This window comes from Hypanus sabinus, chromosome 7 (genome assembly GCF_030144855.1).
Source record: "Hypanus sabinus isolate sHypSab1 chromosome 7, sHypSab1.hap1, whole genome shotgun sequence".
Lineage (NCBI taxonomy): Eukaryota > Metazoa > Chordata > Chondrichthyes > Myliobatiformes > Dasyatidae > Hypanus > Hypanus sabinus.
Window position 1 is genome coordinate 147,864,478 of NC_082712.1, and position 18,304 is coordinate 147,882,781.

The 18,304-nt window shown below is 40.4% G+C and overlaps 1 protein-coding gene across 5 annotated transcripts in view; it reads left to right on the top strand.

Annotated features, from left to right (window-relative positions):
* Nucleotides 1-18,304, top strand: part of accs (1-aminocyclopropane-1-carboxylate synthase homolog (Arabidopsis)(non-functional)) — a 71,504-nt gene that overhangs the window by 37,187 nt on the left and 16,013 nt on the right. For all 5 annotated transcript variants that reach the window (XM_059975932.1, XM_059975933.1, XM_059975934.1 and 2 more), the window contains 6 exons: nt 2,713-2,810; nt 4,314-4,391; nt 5,298-5,398; nt 8,310-8,399; nt 10,571-10,616; nt 15,567-15,708. In XM_059975932.1, coding sequence (XP_059831915.1) covers nt 2,713-2,810; nt 4,314-4,391; nt 5,298-5,398; nt 8,310-8,399; nt 10,571-10,616; nt 15,567-15,708 — 555 coding nt within the window. The remainder of the gene's footprint in view (nt 1-2,712; nt 2,811-4,313; nt 4,392-5,297; nt 5,399-8,309; nt 8,400-10,570; nt 10,617-15,566; nt 15,709-18,304) is intronic.

An 18,304-nucleotide genomic window follows, 5' to 3' on the forward strand; every position in this document is an offset into this window, starting at 1 on the left:
ACTGTAGAAAAGGAGTGAGAGTAACTGTGTGTGCGACTATTCAGTGAATTAGCATCAAAGGACCATTGTAAACCTTGAATCACCTACCTTCCAACACCAATGAAAATGATCATGATTGTCACTTGGCTGATCCAGGATATTACTGCTAGTATTCCTTGTGGTCTCAGGCTAGCATCCTTGGACTAAATGTCTTCAGCTGCTTCATCATTGACCTTTTGTCATGTAAAGAATAGCTTCTTCACATAGAAATTTGGAATGTTCATTTGTATTGATTCTGTCGTGTGCTGAAGTAGTCATGTTACACAAAGTTGGTTGACACTGCAGTTATACCTATAAAGATTGGAAAAGTTTGGAACATATCAAGGTGAAGTATGGCATCAAAGTTACAGGAGACACAAAAGACTGCAGATACTGCACCCTGGAACAGAAAAATTAGCTGCTGGAACAACTTGGCAGGTTAAGCAGTGTCAAGGGAAAGGGACGGTTGGTTAAAGGGACTGTTAAGAATCATTCGTCTGGATTGAAGGTGTAGAGCAGAGGTAGCCAGTGTAATGAAGTGAGTCGGTAGGATGGGGCAAGAGCTGGCAAGTCGTAGGGGGATCCCTGTGAGGAGTGGTCTATCAGCTGGGATAATGAAGGGTGGAAATTACAAAAGGGGCTGGAAGATGATAAGTGAAGACAATAAAGATTTATGAAACTCAAAGTCAAAGTAGATTTTTTATCAACATACCATAAATGTACATTACCATATACTTTCCTGAGTTTCATTTTCTTGCAAGCGTTTACAGGAAAGCAAAGAAATACGATAAACATTTATAAAAACAAGATAGAAACAAAAACTGATACATACTAATGTGCAAAAGAAGACAAATTGAGTAAATTAAAAAATTAATGATATTGGGAACATGTGACATAGAGTCCTCGAAAGTGAGTCTGTAGTATGTGGAATCGGCTTAGTGTAGAGGTGAGTGAAGTTTTGACACTGGTTCAGGAGCCTGATGGTTGTAGGGTAACAGCTGTTCCTAAAGCTGGTAGTGTGGAATCTAAGGCTCTTGTACCTCCTTCCCAGTGGCAGCAGCGAGAAGAGAGCATGGCCTGGGTGGTATGAGTCTTGATTATGGATGCTGCTTTCTTGTGGCAGCACTCCATGTAAATGTGCTCTGTGGTGGGGAGGGCTATCTCTGTGATGGACTGGGCTGTATCCACTACTTTTTGTAGGCTTTTTCGTTCTTGGACATTGGTGTTCCCATATCAGGCTGCAATGCAACCAGTTTGGATACTATCCACTATGCATCTATTGAAGTTTGCTGAAGTTTTAGGTTACATGCCAATTTTATGCAAACGTCTAGGCCAATGGAGTAGGAAAGGCTAAAAAGCTCTTGCCCTACCCCTCCTCACCTCCTCATGCTAATTATCTCCCTCCGTCTTTCATTTCAGGTGAAGGGTCTTAATTCGAAATAACAACAATCCATTTCCCAGTTTTCATATGCTGTCTGTGACCTGCTGAGTTCCTCCAGCAAGCAGTTCATCTTTCTGATCAGGGACAGAGGGTTACAGAAGAAATTGCTGCGAAATAGTGTTTGTGATGGAAACAGATTCTTCCTAATACATATCCATTAATCATTATAAGAAAGGGATACATTCTGCATCCTAGCCTGTCTGCAGTGTTGATATTACATTCTTGAAGTTATTCCCATTTAGCAATGGAAAAGATAGTTCTTTCTGAGTAATGTTCAGCATTTGTGGACTTTGTTTACTTGGTAAAGCCATGCATGAACCTTCCCCTACAGCAGGCCTAGTCCTTTACTTGCTCAGAGACCACATCCTCTAATATGCGGTTTGACAGAATTCATTTGATATTCACCAACCAGTTAAGCATACTGACATCTGATTGGTCTACGTGAACTGTAGGCTAACGATCTTGCTACACCCATTTGAATGATGGTCCTTCCAAAGATGCCAAAGATTAAAGCAGCTCAGTCCACAGTTTTGTTTCATGAAGATAATCCTTGATAACAATAAAGCTTGATGTACTGATACCTTCAAAGATTGCCAAAGGTGACTGTAGGCTTTGCTGTTCTCTATATTGGCTCTCAAGGTTGCACTTGAGCCAAGTAAGAATTGCTGCTTCACATTATAATGTGTTTCATTGGTCACATACAGGTAAACGTTTCATACAAGTGCTCACGCTGATAGCAAAATGCTTTCTGCAAGTTGACAGATGCTGCACACTGCTTTTGGCATTCATCTTACAGCAAACAAACTCTCCCTCAAGGCTGACAAAACAAATCTTCTATTTCCACCTTCTCAACTACACTGAGCAAGAATCTCCCATGATAAGTGTTACTATCAATTGTGCCTTAATTTCTTTTTGTATAGTGAGAGGACCTACAAATGACTTGGCTGCAGTTGAAGTTTGGGAAATACTGTATTTATTACTATTGACACCAGTTTAAATCCCTTGGGTGAACCTAACCTAGAATGCTTAGTAGGAAAACATAATGTTAAGTAAGACCACAAATTTGCTTCATTCTTCAATGTTACTGCAACAGATTTGTTTCAAAATTAAAACATGGAGTCTTGGTTATTTGCAACAAATATGCCAGCACATAAATTCGGTTTGTTCAACAGGCCAGGGGGGTGGAGATTCTAAATTGCTAGTCATTTGCTCATTTTAATATATTTAAGACACTTTTCCTTCTGTTTTGACAGATAGAATTCTACTACCTACTCCATACCAAGGTGTTATTAAGGATGACCTTTTTCTCTACAGCAAAGTCAAACCACAGCTTGTGCATTTGGAGAGCACAGTAAGGGAGCAAACTCTTGAACATTTATCTTTGTAATTCCTCATATTTAATACTTGTACGTTATAAAAGCTGCCACAAATATTGAGCATCTTTTTGAATGAGTGAAAATTATGCAGGCGAGGTTGATCTGTACTGTTGCTCGTGATCCCTCACAGGGGATCAACGTTGTGCTTGGAAATAAAACACATAGTGTTTTGTTTTGCTTAGGATGTTGGCTACAGTTACTAATAAACTCTTGCATGGTTTTAGAACTTGTACTCCAGCCTCTTATCATTGGTTCACTGCATAATTCGATTCCCTTTCGTTTCTGGAGTCTCCATATCTATGCCTTGTAAAGAGAATTATATCATTGTTTACAATTCCTCAAATGTGAAAATTGTATACATATTGTTTGAGAGAGTCATAGAATGCTGCAGCACAGAAACAGGCCCTTTGGCCCATCTAGTTCATGCCAAACCATAAATCTGACTAGTTCCATCGACCTGCACCCTGACCATATCCCTGAATACCCTTCCCATTCATATACCTATCCAAATTTCTCTTAAATGTTGAAAACAAGCCTGGCATGCACCACCAGTGCTGGCAGCTCATCCCACGCTCTCACCACGCTCTGAGTGAAGGTGGTTTGCCACATTTCACATTTCTCTCTCAGCCCAAGGCCTCTGGTTTCAGTTTCGCCCAACCTCAGTGGAAAAAACACGAGGAAATCTGCAGATGCTGGAAATTCAAACGACACACATAAGATGCTGGTGGAACACAGCAGGCCAGGCAGCATCTATAGGGAGAAGCGCTGTCGACGTTTCGGGCCGAGACCCTTCGTCAGGCCCAAAATGTTGACAGTGCTTCTCCTTATAGATGCTGCCTGGCCTGTTGTGTCCCACCAGCATTTTGTCTCAGTGGAAAAAGCCTGCTTGTCTTTACCCTCATAGTTTTATATACCTCTTTCAAATCTCCCCTCAATCTTCAAAGTTCTAGGAATAAAGTCCTAACCTGTTCAACCTTCCCCTATAACTCGGGTCCTCAAGTTCCAGCAACATCCTCGTAAATTTGCTCTGTACTCTCAATTTTATTTCAATTTTTCCTGTAGGTACATGATGTTTTTTCCTGTTAGGTGCTGCAGCTAGACACTCTTGCTATAGATGTAGTCGTCAGGGACGTTGGATGTCTCCCTGTCTTCACACATCCTGCAAGAGGAGCATTTCACTATCCTGCCTGACATCTCCTCTGCTCTAAACGTGCAATAAGAAAGAAAGAAAGAATGAATAAATAAATAAATAAATAAATCTGCCTGCGCCTCTCCTCACTGAAGCCTGAAGTCCCCACTCTAACACTGGCCCACTCACATAATTGCCAGGAATGTTTTGGCAAAGGAACATTATATGACCCTTTAGTGTCGCATTCTGTTCTGATGTAACTGTCATTATATAACTAAAGGAACAGCAAGAAACTATATGTTAGAAGGCTATAGGTATAAACCTATGTATTCTTTTGGGCGTGTTTTAGGTGACTGATGGTGATACACGAACATTTCATCTTACAGTGGGAAAGCTTAAAAAATCAATGGAAACTGCACAGCTCCAGGTGAATAATTAAAAGTGACGAACATTTCTGATTACATAATTGTAATTTTCTTACAGTTTAGTTATAGAATGCCATGATTAGTTAAGGTGAAACTTTGACAGTGTCCAACACAATTTGATTTGCAATGTAAAAAAATTTACAGCAGTGATTACATCAATCATCAAATGTCATTGAACAATTTGTCCTTTGATGTCACAGAGCAAAGGCCACATTACATTAACTGCTTTCTATTAGTAATTTCTACCAGATGTTTTACAGTGCAAGTAATAGTTTCAAGCAATGTGTTTGCTATTTCTGCTGATGCACAAGTGACCTCAGTGTTACGGACTTTTTTGTAAAAGAAATTCACCCTTACGGAGTTCACAAATCACTACCCAGAATTTTGTGATGAGGAATAAAGTTTGCTCTCACAGCATTTTTGAACAAAACAAATAAATAATTCTTTGTTTTTCAACTCATGTTTCCTGATGCAAACGTAGGTGATGATATCACAGAAAAATGGGATACATCCCTTTTTCTAGGTGTGCAATTCCCAATCCCTGTATTACAGTGGATCGTCTAGATTCAGTTCTTTCATTTTTAATCAACTCTATGATTTGATATTTCCCTTTACAACATATTTAAGATTTTGCATAATTTGTGAGATTGAAAACACGGGAACAATTGTAATGAAAATCAAAAATGTAAGATACACATTTCCCAGCTCCTGAAAAGGAAATAATCTGATTGATAAACTTAGCAATTTGCAGTTACCATTAAATTACTTTTGAAGAAAAGGTATTATTTCATTAGAGGCACTTTCAAAAAAATGACTGGTGTTAACATAAAGCCTTTTCTCTAATTAGAATAAGTTTTCATTGCAGGTTTGTTTTGCATTAGAACTGATTTTTTTCTGTGTAACCACAGGGTCAGAGAGTCACAGCCATGGTTCTCACAAATCCTCACAATCCCCTGGGTGATATTTATTCAGCAACAGAAATGAAAGAATTTCTTGAATTTGCTAAAAGGTAAGATGTCAGCAGCTGCATAGTGAAATTTTTTTTTTGGTTGATACATTCACATGAAAACGTTTAAACTATCTCAACATAACTATGTAATGTTCCTGCTGTTTATCAGCTTCAGTTTTCTAGCCATCCAAAATTAGAAAATAAACATGACTTAAATGTTTTTAATATTTGATCTTATGTACATTTCATTCCTTGTAATTCCATTTGATCCTTGATGGTGGCCTCTAGTCTAAACCTTTATCACAGCAAAAATACTTCCTAGGGATGGGATCTAATTGCTTGACACTCAGTGAAGTAAATCTGCATTAAAAATTGTCATAACTTGCTATAAAAATCATTTTTCTATTTCTACACCTCCCCTTGACCCATCACCCTCTTCACTCTGTTTTGAACATACAGTAGATCATTAGAATCAGAATCAAGTTTATTATCCGACTTACGTGATGTGAAATTTGATAATTGCGGCAGCAGTACATTGCAAAGACATAGAATTACTATAAATTACAAAATAAATAAATAGTGTAACAAAAAGAGAGTAGTGAGGTAGTGACAATTAAATTCTTCTATTTAAAAAGTTGGCAATTAGCAATAAAGAGATCCAGAGCAGGTAGAAGACCAGAGCGGGGTGTCCATGAAGAGGAGGAGGGTTGAAGACGGGAGAAGGGGTCATTGGTGGGGGTAGGAGAGTCCTTGTCAAAGAAGTAAGCCGGCAGAAGAAGAGTTCAGCGTCATGGCGTACGCAGAACTCGCTGAGTTGTGGGCGAAGGGAGACAAAGCTGAGGCCTTTACTGAGGATAGAGCACTCTGCCTCAGAGAGTTGAAGGTCAGAGGGAATGGTAAAGACCCACACGGATGAGAGATGGGATCAGAGGTGGGGGGGGAGGCTGGTAGTGTCAGTGGAGAGGGAAGGGTTAGGGTGAGAGGAAGATGGAGCCTCTGAGGGCCCAGGAGCTGACGATGGGATCTGAGGGAGAGGGGATTGCAGAGTGGTGGTGAGGGAAGGGGAGACGAGAGACACAATCGCAGCATGTGAAGACCCGGCCTGGAGTTCAAGGCTGGAGTCGCAGTCAGTGGTTGTACAATCGCTTTGAAGCTGTCCGTGGTCGTTGGAACACTGGGGCAGCCGAGATCGACGGCCGGGGCCAATCCATGGTCCTGATGAAGTGTCTCGGCCCGAAACGTCAGCAGTGCTTCTCTCTGTAGATGCTGCCTGGCCTGCTGTGTTCCACCAGCATTTTGTGTTTGTAGTGAGGTATAGTTTGTGTGTTCACGGACCATTCAGAAATCTGATGGCCGAGGGGAAGATGCTGTTTCTGAACCATTGAGGTTGGCTGTTCAGGCTCCTTTACCTCCTCCCTGATGGTAATAACATGAAGAGGGTGTGTCGCAGGTGTTGAGGGTCCTTAATGATGGTGCCAACTTCTAGAGGCACCACCTCCTGAAGGTGTTGTTGATGTCAGGGAGGTTTATGTCCATGATGGAACTGGCTGAGTGTACAACCCTCTGCAGTTTCCTGCTATCTAGTACATTGGAGCCATCATACCTTGTATGATGTAAATAGTCAGAATGCTTTCCACAGTACATCGATAGAAATTTGTGAGAGCCTTTGGTGACGTACCAAATCTCTTCAAACTCCAAACAAAGTAGAGCCACTAGTGTGCCTTCTTAATGATTGCATCATTGCGTTGGTCCCAGAATAGATCATCTAAGAAGTTGACAGCCAGGATCTTGAAGCTGCTTAACCTTTCCACCACTGACCCTTCATTGAGGACCAGTGCATGTTTGCCTAATTTCCCCTTCATGATGTCCACAATCAATTCCTTAGTCTTGCTGGCATTGAGTGTGGGATTTTTGTTGTGAACACCACACAACCAACCAATCTATCTCACACCTCTATGTCTTCACTTTGTCCTCTGAGATTTTACTAACAACAGTGGTGGTGTCTGCAAATTACTAGAGGCATTTGAGCTGGAAATGTGGGTTGACAAGATTGAAATTATTTCCTTGCTTGTTTGAATACAAAAAAAATATAATCTGCTTCATTCCATAGCATGGTTCAAGTTTTTTCACTCAAATTCCTGATGTTGCATTTTGGATTAGCTTTATTAACTGAAAGATTTGATAAGTCATAAGGACACCTTACTGAGATATTTCATTCATTTTAAACCATGCAGTGTTATGGAACAGTAGGATTTAAATTTTCCTGAGATTTTTCAAAGCGGTGTCATAGGATCAAACAAAAATGTTGTTCCCTGCTCACTGAGTATTAGATAGAAATTGTGATATGTCTCTTATGTGACAATGCTAGCATCTTGTTATTTAGATTGGTGCTGATTGAGTTCCCCAAAACCACTTAACAGTTTTCATTTGGCTGGTTTACAGTCTGTTGGATGTGAGGGGAGAATAGCAGTAAGCTGTATTTGAAGCAGAAGTAATCAAAGACTTGCAGTGAAGAAATAAAATGTAAAAGCTAGCTGATGGTCAATTTAAATTTCTGAATTTATTGTCTTAGGCCTGCGTCTTTCCGGCGATCAATGAAGATGACGTATTTGGAAATGCAAAACTGCCTCTCAAATTTGCCACTTCACATTAATACAGGAAGCCATGATTTACTGCCATATGGTTTAAGTTTATATCATTGAAGTATTTTGTTAATAATTACCCAGAAGAAATTTTCTATTTAGGATGTTCTTTAAAGAACAAAGTAGGACATCTTGAACGATCTTTTCTTCAAGTGATTCCGATTTTTTTTCCCTTTAAAGTTCCATTTTCTTGTCCAAAGATCAGTGTAAGTCTTCATGCGATTTATTAGCAAAATGGCTGGTTACTTTGGAAAAAAGATCAGAATCTAGCAACTGATTGAGATTTCTAAGTAACTTGGTTAATTATTTTTCTCTCCCTGGTGATGTAGATACAAACTGCATGTAATTGTGGATGAAGTGTTCATGCTTTCGGTATTTGATGATGTGAATTCATTCCAAAGTATCCTCAGCTTTGATAAGTGAGTCTTATTTTTTATTTTAGTTATTAGAAGTCTGACAATATTTTACTCAGTTGACAATAATTGTTATGCTTGTTTTTTTTATTCTCATGTAACAGAAACTGTTATATATTTTTTAAAGAGGCTCTGAAGCAAATTGTTGAGGAATTTTGCTGCCCACTTATTCTCTCCAGGGTATGAGGCTGATACACAACTGGCCTCTGCCATTCACCTTCTCCATGGCATCTCCCCAACCAGTCCCAGTAAATGCTTCCTCTGTCCCCACAATTGTTCCCAAAACACGGGTTAGCTGACTTTCACCCCCCAACTGCAGGACTGGCAAACATGGCAAGGTATATTTCTGCTGCAAATTCTTGGCTTCATCTCCCTCATCTAAAGAAGCAGACAGTCTGCCAAGGACATTTGGTGTTGTAATCATAACCTTCAAAAAATAGGAGCCATCTGATTTTGGTAATTATAGAGGAGTCTCCCTGCCAACCGTCACAGGGAAAGTCGTTGCAAGGACACCTGTTATTTTCGTCATTACAAAGGTTGTGCTGCAGGTCAGATTGAGAGATACAAGAGATATAATCTTCATTGTGAGACAAATCCAACAAAAATGTAACAGTAACTGCTACAACCTCATATCTAACTGACAGGAAGAGAATCCTTAAATATTCCTGTCAGGAAACTTAATCGTCATCTGTCATGAGACGACATGCAGGCCATGAATTCTCCCTGAGGCCACATTCAGCTCTTACATTAGAACATAGAATAGTACAGCACATTACAGGCCCTACGGCCCACAATGTTGTGCCGACCCTCAAACCCTGCCTCCCATAATCCCCCCACCTTAAATTCCTCCATATACCGGTCTAGTAGTCTCTTAAATTTCACTAGTGTATCTGCCTCCACCACTGACTCAGGCAGTGCATTCCACGCACCAACCACTCTCTGAGTGAAAAACCTTCCTTTAATATCCCCCTTGAACTTCCCGCCCCTTACCTTAAAGCCATGTCCTCTTGTACTGAGCAGTGGTGCCCTGAGGAAGAGGTGCTGGCTGTCCACTCTATCTATTCCTCTTAATATCTTGCATACCTCTATCATGTCTCCTCTCATCCTCCTTCTCTCCAGAGAGTAAAGCCCTAGCTCCCTTAATCTCTGATCATAATGCATACTCTCTAAACCAGGCAGCATCCTGGTAAATCTCCTCTGCACCCTTTCCAATGCTTCCACATCCTTCCTATAGTGAGGCGACCAGAACTGGACACAGTACTCCAAGTGTGGCCTAACTAGTTTTAAAGAGCTGCATCATTACATTGCGTTTCTTAAACTCTATCCCTTGACTTACGAAAGCTAACACCCCATAAGCTTTTTTAACTACCCTATCTACCTGTGAGGCAACTTTCAGGGATCTGTGGATATGTACCCCCAGATCCCTCTGCTCCTCCATACTACCAAGTATCCTGCCATTTACTTTGTACTTTGCCTTGGAGTTTGTTCTTCCAAAGTGTACCACCTCACACTTCTCCGGGTTGAACTCCATCTGCCACTTCTCAGCGCACTTCTGCATCCTATCAATTAGACTCCGATTGTTCCCCCTTAAGGGTCTTAATTTCCACGGTGTACTTTGTGAATTTAGAGTTAAAACCATAGACCTCCTACTACCTATCTCTGTAGATAATGGGCATTTGATTCACAGAAATATTAGCTTGCAGATTTACAGAGCCACTTTTCTTTTTAGGAAAAAGAGGCTGAATTTGCACATCAGGTCCTTCACCTTTACCATCTGCCTTGTTCAAGTACCCAGTCGCCAATTTTTTTCTTCTCCAGGTTGGGTAATTGTGAAGTTTGTTTTCGTGTGTTATCCAGCCAGTGTATTTAATAGCCCCCCTTGGCTACAATTACATCTGGCTACATTGTGCTTAGCTTGCATTCTGCCAGAATAAAGCTCAAGCCAGTTTTAATTCACAATATCTGATGCTGTTATTTTCGTGGAGTGGGAGTACTTGCATTTGAATTGGTCATTAATTGATGGCCAGCATCCTTTTGAATTGTCTTTGCCTAATAGTTCAAGGTGCAGTTATGTTTTCTATTGCTTACTTTTACTTTCTGCAAATTAATACTCATTGTATGTGCTTTTTAACATATTGGAATATGCAGAATTGACAACGGTGTGCTATTTCTTTCAGGCTTCCTGATCCACAGAGAACTCATGTTATGTGGGGAATTAGTAAGGTGAGTTTATTCATCACAAAATCTGTATGAGCTTAAAACATGCACTTAATGCATCAAAGCTGCAAATCGAGGACTGAATTGGCACTTTGATGCTTTATGGTAAAATGCTGGTTTGCATCTCCCGTTGATAGTTAGCTGTGTTTGTGCTGAATTCATCTAGCAATATCTTAAGAAGAGCCGCCCAACATATGTGCTATGATGGATCCCAAATACTTGATGTTTTTTTGACCCTTGTAGGAAATGCAGTGGACTTTATGGATTCCTGGACATCTGAGTCCAGAAGGTGGCATTCAGCCTTGTGTCTCTTCCAGTTTTAAAAACCTTGAGATTAATCCCAGTTTTCATCTCTGGCCGTAGTTACTCTAGGTTGGTTTATTAATGCAGTAAGAGTTTCATCATCTTGACATGCACAGTTTTAGGTCCCTACTGCTCTTAGGTTAAATAATTTTTACTCAACTCTCCTATAATGCTTCCACCTGAAATTTACGCTTCCCTTTAATTCTCAGCTAAGGGAAATAGCTTCCTATTCACCCTAGCCAGGCATCTCATGAATTCATTTCAAAAGCCACAAAAGAAAAAAGGAGGAACTCTGCAGTTTATTCCAGAAGAGAGTTCAGGAAAATCCTCCATACTCCCAAATAGTACAGATATTGTAAAGAACAGGCTGGGTAAGTGCACAGGAATGAAATAGAAATGTATGTTAAGGAGATTAAAGAAAATTGAATTGTAGGAGAAAGTTGTGAATCATGGACACTTGACTTGGCTGAATGACTTAATTCTGTGCTTCACGTTCACTATGTACCTACCTCAGATTAGATAGTGAGACACCCTGATCATAGTTTAAAATAAAGAACATTAAAAAGCTTTGAAGGATAACATTCTTCATGTCAAATGTGATTGAAGTAGAATCCATTAATTCTCTTCAAAGGGAATTAATTAATTACAAAGAGAGAGATACTAGGAAAGACAAAGGAAGGAGATTGAGTAAGTAATGGAAAAATGGTGAACTGAATTGGCCTGTTGGGCTGTTTTACTGTAGTTATCCTTTTTTATCAATTTCTGTGGTACAGTTTTCAGCAATCCAGAGCTAAGTTATCTTGATGATGAACGTACAGTACATTTCCTAATGACAGTAAAAAAGATTGTGAGAACCAGAGGACAGATAGCCTGCTGACAAAAGTGGTGCAAGATAATCCAAGGGAAGTAAGGATAAGAATGTAAACAGGAGTAAGAAAACAATGTCATAAAATCCATTTTGCTCTCGTTATTGTAGAGATGTTCAGGTCACAAATGGAAAATGAGTTTTATGAGAGAAATAAGGGACAATTTAATATTATGAGTGCAGAAGATTACAGCAGCAATTTGTCCCTCTGTAATAGCAGGATGGATACTTAGCTAAAGCAATATAAACAAAAATAATTTTTTATTTCACAGCAAAGGTGCAGATGTTGAGCAAAAGAGAGGTTTAAAATCAGCTGAGTAAGTTGCCATAGCGATGACATTTAATTGCAGAGCTGGGAGTCAAGGCCGTTCAGTTCTGAGGTAGACAAGAGGTTGCATTTGAAGGAGTGCAGAGATTTTGTAGGCTCGCAGAGATAGGAATGAGTGAGACTGAACGGATTTGTCAACCCTGATGACATTTTAACATTAATGTATGGTGAAACCATGAGCCAGTGGTGCTGGTGAGAATGTTTAATGTGATGAAAGTGCAGGACTTAAAGTGAGTAAGTATTGCAGGGCACAGAGTTTTATATGAGATAAGATGCATTTAAGGTGCAAGAAGGGAGGTTGACATTAATCTAGTTTGGATATAATTCTGATTAGGTTGGGGATTAGCGGAAGATGATATTAGGTCTTGTGTTACAAGGTGTCTTTCATATGGTTTGGAAATGGGACAGAAAACTCACCTCAGTCCTGTGCATCAATAAGGCTGCAAGGTGCCTGGCTTACTTTTAGCCCACTACTAGGGATAGAGGCAGTGAGCAGGGATATAGTTTTGATGGTGATAAAAGGCAGTGGTAAACAATGTGGGAATTTTATTTTCTTCCAATGTTGGGTGTCAGTTATGTCAAATCAGAATCAGTGGAGAGTTTGGCATAGCTGATGAGGATCTAGAATTTACTAACTGTATGTATGGAGCATGGATGGTGGGATGAAAATATGTCTCTGTCAAAGGAAGCGTGAGTGCCTCCTTCCCTACGCTAGCCTGCAGGTCGTTTTCATATGATACAGCACATAATGACGATAATGATATCTGGACCATAATTCTGCCAAAGAATTGCATGTGAATAACAGAGTTAAGGGTAGTCCAGTCAATAAGTCAGTCCATAGCTAAAAATGTAACACAACAAATTACAGCCTGGTTATTCTCTGGTTGTGATTTACTATAATAGTGTGATGTCAAACAAGTAGAGTTCCACAGAGGTAGAATGTATTTTCACAAAAAGCAGAATAAGTATTGTAGAATAGTTAATTTTGGAAATTATAGTTAAGTTGAATGAAAGCTAAAATATACTTTATTTGACGTTTTTGATATATTCATTTTAGTAATTTCCAAATACCTGCATTTAAGGTGAGCTTTTTTTAAACCATGTAAGTGATTTTTTTTTACATCTGAACATTGATAATAAGAGCAGCATTTGATGGTAATCTTCGTGATCTTAAGAAATTGATGGTCTATCACCATCTGGATTCATCGCTGTACTGTTGGAGATTTTGGACCCAGTGATGCTGATATAACTGCATCAGGATAGTATGTGACATAGGGAAAATCTGCAACTGTGATTGTTCCCATGTGTGTGAAGAGCTTGTTATCCTTGTTGGTAGAGACTGAAGGTATGGGAAGTGCACTGTTGGAGTAATTTCAGGGCATTTTATCAGTGGTACACAGTGTGTGATCAATATGTGACAGTAAGTGGATGGAATGAATATTACAGAGCAGGCTGGTCAATTTAAGTTTCTAATCAATGATGTTGATGGTGGGGACTTGGCAGTGGTAATGCCATTGAATATCGGGTTGGTTTAACTTCGTCATTATCTGGCACATTTGAGGTGTGAATTTTACTTATCTAGGCCTTGCTGCATGCAAGCATCGATATCTTTTATTTGCTGAGGAGTTGTGGTTGGAATTGAATATTGTGCAATCATCAGCGAACATCACCTCTCTGACCTTATGGAAGGAAAGTCATTGATGAAGCAACTGAAGATATTTGGGCCCAGTACATTGCCCTTATGAAATGAGATGATTCATTTTCAACAGCTACAGCCATCTGTAGTTCAAAGTTCATTCAGCAATAGTTAATGACTTAGTATACAGTCATCAAAAACTTGTTTGGACTTTGTCAAAATTTACTGGGTATTTTACAGAGATGCTAAATATTACGTAGTTTAGCTCAGGAGATTTCCTTTGATTCTGTTATAGAAAGCTTTAAGCAACGAAATCAAGTCAGACACATCAATAAAAATGTTCAAATTTTGCATAGAGTGGAATCCCAAGGTCAGTGTCAGCTTCACAGAATAACAAGGACTAATGTCGGTGGCTTCACAATGCAAAATGTGGGCCATTAGGTCATAAAACTCGTGCCAAAACTAGAGTGCCTGGCTTTGAATGTTACCTGCCATTTATCAGCTCATGCCTGAATGTGTCTAGGCTTTGCTGCACTACTGAAAGTGTGATGCATGTCAGGGAACATATACTGATTGTCAGAGGGGGAATAACCTTGAAATGTATCTCTGTGTGACAATTGTCCTTGCAGTCTGAAATTGCAGGCTTCAGTCAACCATGAATTTGTTACAAGCTGCCAACACATGATAGCGAATCTCTTCGCTGGTGATCATCTTGCAGGATCAATATCTACTAGAATATAGAACAGCACATTGCAGGCCTTTTGGCCCACAATGTTGTACCGACCATGCAACCTACCCTACAAACTGCCTAGAATTTTCCTACCGCATAGCCCTCTGTTTCTCTAAGCTCCGTGTACCTATTTAAGAGTCTCTTAAAAGACCCTATTGTATCTGCTTCCACCACCTTTGCTGGCAGTGCATTCCACACACCCACCATTCTGTATGAAAACCCTATCTCTGACATCCCCCATGCATCTGTTTACAAGCACATTAAAATCTATGCCCCTTGTGTTAGCCATTTCAGCCCTGGGAAAAAGCTTCTGGTTATCTATCCACACAATCAATGCCACTAATCATCTTATTCACCTCTATCAGGTCATTTCTCAAATTCCATCACTTCAAAGAGAAAAAGCCAAGTTCACTCAACCTTTTCTCATAAGGCATACTCTCCAATCCAGGGAACATCCTTGTAAATCTCCTCTGCACTGTCTGTATAGTATCCACATCCTTCCTGTAGTGAGGTGACCAGAACTGAACTCAGTACTCCAACTGGGGTCTAAGGTCTTATATAGCTTTAATATTACCTCACGGCTCTTGAACTCAATCCCACAGTTGATGAAGGCCATCACAACATACACCTTCTTAACAACACTATCCACCTGTACAGCAGCTTTGAGTGTCCTATAGACACTGACCCCAAGATCCTGCTGATCCTCCACACTGCCAGGTGTCTTGCCTCTAATATTATACTCTGTTTTCAAATTTGACCTACCGAAATGAACCACTTCACGCTTATCTGGGTTGAACTCCATCTGCCACTTCTCAGCCCAGTTCTACATCCCATCAATGTCCTGCTATAACCTCTGACAACCCTCCAGATGATCCACAATACCCCCAGATGACAGAATAAATAAAATTAATACTGAATTTATCAAGTGTGCTTTCTATTGAGTGAGCACATGGTGACATGTTTTTTTCTGATTTCCAGGAAATCTATTTGGCTTGCTTGCTTTAGGATATTAAGTAAAAATGCATGACTAAACAGGCTGAGAAAAAGTGAGTAATTTCAGGAGATAAGTAAATTAATGTTTTGTCATTATTTAGGAGTTTTCAGCCAGTGGACTTCACATCAGTACCCTACACACTGAGAATGCAGATGTTATCAGTGCCCTCAGCCGACTTGCATGCTTCCATAGTGTCCCGGGTCCTACGCAGCATTTGGTAGCACAGTTACTGAGAGACCAAGGTAAGATACCACAGTGGAGAAATGCTATGTTTCAGCTTTGCATGGAATATACAGTATGTGTCAGTTAAGCAGTGAGTTGGCAATGCTTCACATGAAATACATTGCCTTGTGTGACGTGGAAAATGAGGGAAAAACATTCCATTCAATACAGCAGGACATCTGTTCCCATGAACAACATTTAGACCTGCCCACTACCACAGAAGCGTGCTGTAAATAGTCCCGGTCTCAGAAACACAAAGGAATCAGAATCAGTTTTAGTAACACCGGCAGGACCGGATGGATTACCTGGTAAGGGTCTGAAAACCTGTGCCAACCAACAAGCGGGAGTATTCAAAGTCTTTCACTGCTACAGTTGGAAGTTCGCACCTGGTTCAAAAGGGCAGCATTAATCCAGGGGCCCAAGAAGAGCAGCGTGAGGTGCCTCGGCTGTCTTCCCGTAGCACTCACATCTGCAGTGATGAAATGCTTTGAAAGGTTGGTCGTGGCTCTTGAATCAACAGCAGTCGGGAAGGATCTGGAATCACTGCAATTTGCCTATCGTCACAATAGGTCTACGGCAAACGCTGTCTAAAAGGCTCTCCACGCAGCTTTGGATCACCTGGAAAATGCAAACACTTCTGTCAGGATGCTATTTACTGACTAAAGCTCAGCATTTAACACCATCATTCCTACAGTCCTGATTGAACAGCTACAGAACCTAGGCCTCTGTACCTCCCTCTGCAACTAGATTCTTGATTTCCTAACCAGAAGACCCCATTCTGTAAATATACATCTCCACCTCGCTGACAATCTACTCCTGCACACCACAGGGATGTGTGCTTAGCCCACTGCTCTACTCTCTCTGCACCATGACTGTGTGGCTAGGCATAGATCAGATGTCATCTATAAATTTGCTGATGATGCAATCATTGTTGGCAGAATTTCAGATGGCGACTAAAGGGCATACAAGAGCCCGGTATACCAGTTAGTTGAGTGGTGTCACAGCAACAACCTTGCACTTAACGTCAGCAAGACCAAGAGCTGATCACGGACTTCAGAAAGGGTAAGACAAGGGAACACAAACCAATCCTCATAGAGAGATCAGAAGTGGAGAGAGTGAGCAGTTTCAAGTTCCTGTGTGTCAATATCTCTGAGGGCCTAACCTGGTCCCAACATATTGATGCAGCTGTAAAGAAGGAAAGGCAGCAACTATATTTCATTAGGAGCTTCAGGAGATTTGATTTGTCAACTAAAACACTTGAAAACTTCTACACGTGTTCTGTGGTGAGCATTCTGACTGGCTGCATCATCATCTGATGTGGGAGCCGGAGGGTGGGGGGCGGGTAGGGGAGGTGGGGGGCAGGCTACTGCACAAGATCAAACTAAGTAGCAGAAACTTGTAAAATTGGTCAGCTGCATCATGGGTACTAGCCTCTGTAGTATCCAAAATATCTTTAAGGAGCAGTGCCTTAGGAAGGCCATGTCCTTCATTAAGGATCCCCACCATGCAGAATGTGTCTTCTGGCAGTTACCATCAGGTAGGAGGTACAGAAGCCTGAAGACACACATTCAGTGATTCAGGAACAGCTTCTTCCCCCCTGCCATCCGATTTCTAAATGGACATTGAACCCATGAACACTACCTCACCACTTTTTCATTTTTTTTTGCATTACTTGTTTTAACTTAACCATTTAATATTCATACACAAATACTTAATGTAACTCAGTCTTTTTCTTCTCTATCTATTTATCACATATTTCATTGCACTTCTGCTGTAAAGTTAACAAATTACATGACGTATCAGATTTAGGTTTAATATTACCGGCATATATCGAGAAATTTGTTAACTTTATGGCAGCAGTATAATACATGATAAATTTAGAGGGGAAAATGAATTACAGTAAATAAATAAATTATATATGTGTGTGTGTGTATGTATATATATATATATATATATATATATATATATACACACACACACACACATACACATATATATACACTGAATAGTTAATATAGTGCAATAACAGAATTTTTTTTTAAATGTGAGGTAGTGTTCATGGGTTCAATGTCCATTTAGGAATCAGATGGCAGAGGGGTAGAAGCTGTTCCTGAATCGCTGAGTGTGTGCCTTCAGGCTTCTGTACCTCCTTCCTGATGGTAACAATGAGAAGAGGGCATGTCCTGGGTGATGAACACTGCCTTTGTGAGGCACTGCTCCTTGAAGATGTCTTGGATACTGCAGAGGCTAGTACTCATGATGGAGCTGACTAATTTTACAACATACCCCGCATACCACTCCTCTGGAACCATTCAAGTATCTAGTGATCATTATTAATACCTTCATGATCTCTTCAGCCACCTCTTTCAGAACTCTGGGGTGTACACCATCTGGTCCAGGTGACTTATCTACCTTCAGACCTTTCAGTTTGCCAAGGACCCTCTGTCTAGTTATAGTAACTTCACACGCATCATGACCCCTGACACCTGGAACTTCCCCCATAATCCCTGGTCTTCCACAGTAAAGCCTGACTCAAAGTACTTCGTCAGTTCATCTGCCATTGCATGCTGCCCCATTACTACCTCCTCATCATTGTTTTGCAGTGGTCTGATATCC